A 6,899-nucleotide genomic window follows, 5' to 3' on the forward strand; every position below is an offset into this window, starting at 1 on the left:
CTGAGCATGTAGAGTTTGCATTTTCCTCAGTGTTTTTGCTATCACTAAAAGAAACCAGAAACATGCTGAGTGTTTATGTAACTGAATTCAGCTGAGGCATAAACAAGTCCAACGCCATCTGAAGTAAATAGGAAAAACATTTACACCAGGACCAAGTCTGGTATGTCATGTGTTGAAAACAGGTATTTTTCAGAAGGAATAATTAGAAAACCATGAACAAATACACAGTCATAGGTGCATTTATATTTAACCTAACTTAGCTGACCTAACATTACCAGGAATAGTAATCCCTTTTTATTTGGAATTCTATTTTAGTAGACTCTGTATAAGCTTGTATTTATGACAGTTCCTACTATAAAGAGTTTATGACATTAAAGACAGCTTTTTGATTCTTAAGATGAGACAAACAGATACGGGATATGAAGAGGCAGAAGGAGGTAGCAAATAGTTTGGTTTCCACTGTGCTAGTTCTTGCTTTTTTTCCCCCCATAGAAGTTAAAGAAGGCTTAATGATCTGTAACAATTTTGTTACTGAAATAGTAGTAAGTTTGACAATCTTACAATGTTCTGAATTTTGTCTGAAGACATGGCAGGTGGTTCTGCGATAGCGTCATTATAAACACTTCAACAACACGGACCTGGGAGAGTACGTCATTCTTTAAAAACATGCTGAGTTTTACATTTAGATATTTGAAATAAAAGTGGACTTTGTAATAAACTGAGACAGAAGAGCCTTCCTGAAAACGTTTTTGGACCTGGAGGAAAAAGCTTTGTAGAAACTAGTGCTATTCAGCAAAAAAAAAAAAAAAAAAAAAACAGGGAAACAAACCTGGAGAGCCTAAAATCCTGAAAATCTATTAACTTATTTCCTTATGTTGTGAAAATATGTCTTGTTCCAAGCAGTATTGGCTGGCTTCTTGGGATACTGTCAAAAGCTGGCAATACTTGGCTCTTTAAAGTTTGAAGAGGCCCTAAAACAAGCAAAAACAACCCCCCCCCCCCCTTTGATCTACTTAGTGCTCCTGCACCCAGTAGCCCGTTAGGGGTGCAGGTGGCACGGCCTGCGCTCTACCGCAAGGAGCCGAGATAGAAGCGCAGTGCCAAAGCCCTGGTTTTGGGGAGCTGCAGCTGAAGAAGGCGGCTCTAGGCGCGGGGCAGCGGGCGCAGCGGCACCTCCACGCACCTGGTCGGGAGCGGGGCTGCGAGAAGGGAAGGCAGGGGCGGAGGCGGCTCCCGCCTTCGCCCAGCCGGGGCAGCGGCCGGCCGGGCTCCCGCCGCCCCCTCACACGCGGCCTCGCGCCTCGCCTCGCCTCGCCGCGGCCGCCCCTCCCCCACAGGCGCCTCGTGCCGCAGCGCCCCTCACGCGCCCGCCTCGCCGCCTCACGCGCCTCCTCGGCCCCGCGGCGGCCTCAGCCCGCGCGCGCGCGCGCACACCCGCCCAGGGGGCGCTGCGGGGCGGCGCGGGCGGCGGGCTCTTTCCCGCCCGCGGGGGGCGCGCGCGCCCGCGGCTCCTCGCGAGCGTTGCCGCCGCTCCCGCGAGAGGTGGCGCCGCGCCTGCGCACGGCGGCGACGGCCCGGCCCGAGCGGCGGCGGCGGCAGCAGCGGGAGGCGGCGGCGCCCGGCCGCGCGCGGACCCGGCGCCGAGATGAGCGGCACCTTGGCGAAGATCGCGGAGATCGAGGCCGAGGTAACGGCGCCCGCCGCCCCCCTCGCGCCGGGCGGCTTGGGGGCCGGTGGCGGAGCGCTGGGCGGCGCGGTCTGAGGCGGCGGCGGCGGGGCCAGGCGGCGGGGGCGGCGGTGACCGGTGCGGCGGTCGCTCTTGCAGATGGCCCGCACGCAGAAGAACAAGGCCACGGCTCACCACCTGGGGCTGCTGAAGGCGCGCCTGGCCAAGCTGCGCCGGGAGCTCATCACCCCCAAGGGCGGCGGCGGCGGCGGCCCCGGCGAAGGTGCGTTGTCTCGCTGCCCTTCCTTCCCTCCCTCCTCCTCCTCCTCCTCCTCCTCCCCGGGCCGGACTCCGTGGGCCTGTCCGGGGCTTCGGGGCGGCTTCTCGTTGGAAAGGAAAGGGAAGGGCTCGTGCGCTTTGGCTAGGATAACGCGCCGGTAGAAGTTTTGCGGGTTGTAAATGCAGGGACATCCAGCAGTAGCCTCCTGTTTTTAAACGAGACGGTGCAGATGGTGCAAGCTGCAGTGCTTAAAGTGACTGCTCCATCTACACCCACGTCGAGTATAGCCCACTGCGAAACTCTGCAGGCTACGCTTCGTTAGCAGGCACACGCACCAGCGCCTTACCGAGGCAAGGTGCTCCGAGACGATATAGATTCTCAGCTCTGTGGTTCGCACTCTTGCCCTGCTGTCCAGGAAGCTTACCTGTCTTTCAGACAACAATACAAGTAGTGGCGGGACTGCTCTCCAGAATCTTAGAAGATAGAAAGTGTCCACCTTTAAATGATTATTTTTTACTCCTCATCTGCAGGTTTTGATGTTGCAAAGACAGGTGATGCCCGAATTGGGTTTGTGGGTTTTCCATCAGTGGGGAAATCTACTCTTCTAAGTAATCTTGCTGGTGTATACTCTGAAGTGGCAGCATATGAATTCACTACACTGACTACTGTACCTGGAGTCATTAGATACAAAGGAGCAAAAATACAGGTGAGATCTTTTTGTGTCCATTAGGATACGAGGTATGTGTGGATGTAATGATGTTATGCCTGAATAGTATGGTTTGACATTAGCAGGTTATAAGTAATACACAGAAATGCTGGAGAATGTATTGGAGATGTTTCCATGAGGTGCTGATTTTAACTCGTTTTTCACTTTGCAGTGAAAGGTGAAAATGGGGTTTATTTTCTCCTTGAAGAGAAATATTTTTCTCATGTGTTACTTTCTTTCCTCTGAAAAATAGCTTCTTGATCTCCCAGGAATAATAGAAGGTGCCAAGGATGGGAAAGGCAGAGGACGGCAAGTCATTGCAGGTGAGTGTATTAGGCCTTGGAGAAAGCACCAGACAACATCCTATTACTGGTTAAGTTAGTACAGCTTATGGAATGAATGATTGAATCACTATTTCTGATGTCTTGGAAAGATTGATTTATCGTATGCTGGAATTGAGCTGTCTGATGTGAAGCAGTAGCCATTTTCAGTTTGCTCTGTTTTCGGTTATGGCTTTATGCATTTGCTGAGTTTGTGCTGTGTGTTGACACTGCACTGAAAGTATGTTACTAATTTTAAAGGCAGATATGATCCCATATGAAACAAGGCTGCTGTCTTAATTTCTTTACTAAGTTTACCGTTACCATTTTGGGACCTGAACATAGACAGGAAAAAAGCTTTTTTCAGCCTGCCTGATCCTTATATCATGTAAAAGTCTCTCTGTCTGTCAGTGATGCTTGAACAACATCACAACTTCAGTCTTATTTTGAAATTAAAAAATACGAAAAGTACTGGTTTTCATGGGTTTAATGTTCTGGTCAGTCCACTGAGCCATCTTTGGTGTTGTTCTGTCTCAGTGCATGAGTGTAGTTTTTTGAGGGGTGGTTTTCTTTTTCTGATTCTTAGTTGCTCGAACCTGTAACCTCATTCTAATTGTTCTGGATGTGCTGAAACCCCTTGGGCACAAGAAAATTATTGAGAATGAACTGGAGGGATTTGGAATACGTCTGAATAGTAAGCCCCCCAATATTGGCTTCAAAAAAAAGGATAAAGGTGGCATTAACCTTACAGCCACGGTAAGTTGGAAGTTTTCTTTAACCAGAGTTAAAGAAAATAAATTGTTTGTAGAAAGACGCTTTTGCAGTGAATGGTATACTTGGGACCATTCCTCTGTTATGACTTTTGAAGTTGAACTGTTGCACTGTGCTGTAAGCAGCTACTTTCCTTGGAGGCAGCACCTGCGCTAAGAGCCTAACCACCTCCCCCCACAAATCTGAGGCTTGGTTGCTTTGCAGCGGTGACAGGTTGCAAGGCCAGAAGGAAGCATGTAAAACCTGATGCTAGCCAGATGGCAGTGGCGTTCTCCTAGAGAGCTCAGAGCTCCAGGCCCCGCACCCTGGACTGCTCTTCATTTTCCATTAAACGCTCATGGAAATAGGCAGACACCAAAATTCAGATTTCTGCTCTGGGATCAAGGTATCTAACATTTAGTTGTCTTGGTACTGAACTAGGAGATGTGCAAGTTTCTGTTGAACATAGTCTCAAAATGACTGGAAACTTTACTTTTGAGATAGCTGTTTGCAGCCATTGATGGTATTGATTTGAAGTAAAGCTGTTGTGATTTAAATCTTTTTCCCTCTCTACAAACTAACCATAGCAAAATCATAATCAAATCCAGTAACTTACAGTGCAGCTATTATTTCTAGTAACATATATACAGTGATTGGTAGGTGATAGCACTACTAATTGTAAAACCTGATTTGACTGTAGGCTCCACCATTCCTTGCTTAATACTATGTGTATGTTCAGTGTCCTCAGAGTGAGCTGGATACTGAAACAGTGAAGAGCATCTTAGCAGAATATAAAATTCACAATGCCGATGTCACGCTGCGCAGCGATGCCACTGCTGATGACCTAATTGACGTTGTTGAAGGAAACAGGTACTGTTGGGACCCTGGGTTTGGCATACTTGCAATTTATATTACAAGGAAAAGAATCACCTCTCAAGTCTGCTTCCCACAGAAGCTAAGGTAGTAATGTGATATCAGCAAATGCTGTTTAGCACCCTACTGTCCTTTTCAAAAATGATGCTATTCTTTTTCAGTGAAAGTGGCAATGTATTGCTGCTAGGCCGCTGTATCACTCTTTCCTTCTCTTTGCAGAGTTTACATCCCATGCATTTATGTCCTGAATAAAATTGACCAGATTTCCATTGAGGAACTAGATATTATTTACAAAGTACCCCACTGTGTACCAATATCTGCTCATCATCGCTGGAACTTTGATGATTTGCTAGAGAAGATTTGGGACTACTTGAAGCTAGTACGAATGTGAGTCCCAATTGCCGCCTTCTGTGGCGTTAAATGTAAGGCTGAGACTCAAGAATGGGTGAATGATGATTCTTGTACAATGGTTTTCTACTTTCTTAGAACTCTGCCTTTCAAGTGCTGATGTCTTTTGCCATTGCAATATGTTTAATCTGTAATCTGAGATCATCCTGCTCATCGGTTGTGTGATGGAGAGATAGAGTTCCCTAGCAGTCACAAGTACTACATTTTGAACTTCTTATAGGGGGATTAAGTGAGAACCTTGTGACACCAACTCCATAAATAAATAAAAACAAAACAAAACAAAAAAATGGATACCTAGTCAGATTTAGTGCAAAGATGTGAATTCCAGAGGTAGTCATCTTTTCACTCTGTCACAATTGACATTATGCATTCAGCTCTCTTAATAGTACTGAATTAAGTTCTTCAGCTAGCATTTCAGATATTTTACTATAAACTATTACAGGTTTACATCATAGCCATAAGTGGATCCAAATGCATTAATAATGAAATTATTAATATTCATGATACAGTAATTATAATCTTTTAAATTTGTACATATCTTCTTGCAACAGCATAATGTAAAATATACCATAAAGGAGATTTGGCATTTCTAGGTATCAGGGCTACAGATTTTGTCAGTTTTTCCCCTATGTAGGCAAGTTCAAAATTTCACAAGTTGGAACTATAAAACTGTAGCTGCTCTTTTCAATCAACTACTCCTATTTCCTCTTCCTTTCTTTCAAGCAGCATCAGAAAGTCTACCAGGGATAAATCTTTGCAGTTACAAGGGAGAATCTGTTGCAGCCATTGGCTACCCAGCTGTATTTTCAACTTAAGAGCAGCAAACAATTTACAGGATACCTGTTGTCACCACTGAAATAGTGGAACTTGGCACAAGCACTAGTGTGGTAGTGAAAATAACCTATGAAATTTCATGGTGGGTTAAAAAGGAACAGAGGGTTCCATTATTGACAACTGCTCAATCTGTGTTACAGCTACACAAAACCTAAAGGGCAGCTTCCGGACTACACCTCTCCTGTAGTACTACCTTACTGCAAGACTACAGTAGAGGATTTTTGCATGAAGATCCACAAAAATCTCATTAAAGACTTTAAATAGTAAGTACTATTGTAAAAGAATCCTTTCTAGAGTATAGGAAATAATCCACCTGTTGGTACATTCTCACTCTCCTGTAAGCTAGAAGGGAAAACAGGATTCAATTTTGATGTTGAATAGAAAAAATCTCCCCATGAAAATTTGAACTTGATACTTAAATTATTATATTTAATGTTTCTGTGCTCTTTACTGGCCCAATTTTCTCCATGGAAAAAATGTTTTTCTTTTAAACTTCAAAGTAGCATTGGGTACAGTATTATGGGCCATGTCCTATATATACAAGTATTTTTGAATGACTTCATACTTCATTTTGATCTGTTTGTACTCTAGTTCACACAGACCACTCATCCAGGTACTTGTAGAAGAACAAAAATAGCTCTTAAGCATTTCTTTCTGTATTAGGTTTGTGACAGAAATAGCTGTTGCTCTGCTGTCTGCTTATTACATTCTGTGCCTTTAACCGATTTTTCTTTTTCCTCCCCTTTCAGTGCACTGGTCTGGGGTTCATCTGTTAAACACAACCCTCAGAAGGTTGGCAAAGACCACACTCTTGAGGATGAGGATGTCATTCAGATTGTGAAGAAATAAAGTTGTTCTCACACTGTTTGCCACTGTGCCTGACTTCATCAAATTGTAAGTGGCAAAGAACAGGCCACTTTTATCAATCAATCAAACCTGTAGCAAGGGGATATTGCTTTTTATGGTAGTAACTTACTGCATGGAAAAAGTGATGTTTCTGGCCAACTTGTACTGTAGTATCCCATTCTGGCAGAACTTACAGATGAGAAACTCATGTTAAAC

General features: G+C 45.0%; 1 protein-coding gene across 1 annotated transcript; it reads left to right on the top strand.

Moving 5' to 3' along the window:
* Window positions 1-1,579: 1,579 nt before the first annotated feature.
* On the top strand, window positions 1,580-6,704 carry DRG1 (developmentally regulated GTP binding protein 1). The gene is made up of 9 exons (XM_067307198.1): window positions 1,580-1,687; window positions 1,826-1,949; window positions 2,477-2,652; window positions 2,906-2,975; window positions 3,559-3,728; window positions 4,462-4,592; window positions 4,815-4,982; window positions 5,978-6,100; window positions 6,587-6,704. Exons 1-9 carry the CDS (start codon window positions 1,646-1,648, stop codon window positions 6,684-6,686), a joined length of 1,104 nt encoding a protein of 367 aa, XP_067163299.1. The 5' UTR covers window positions 1,580-1,645; the 3' UTR covers window positions 6,687-6,704.
* The last annotated feature ends 195 nt before the right edge of the window (window positions 6,705-6,899 follow it).

The sequence above is a fragment of the Apteryx mantelli genome, chromosome 17, assembly GCF_036417845.1.
Source record: "Apteryx mantelli isolate bAptMan1 chromosome 17, bAptMan1.hap1, whole genome shotgun sequence".
Taxonomy (NCBI): domain Eukaryota; kingdom Metazoa; phylum Chordata; class Aves; order Apterygiformes; family Apterygidae; genus Apteryx; species Apteryx mantelli.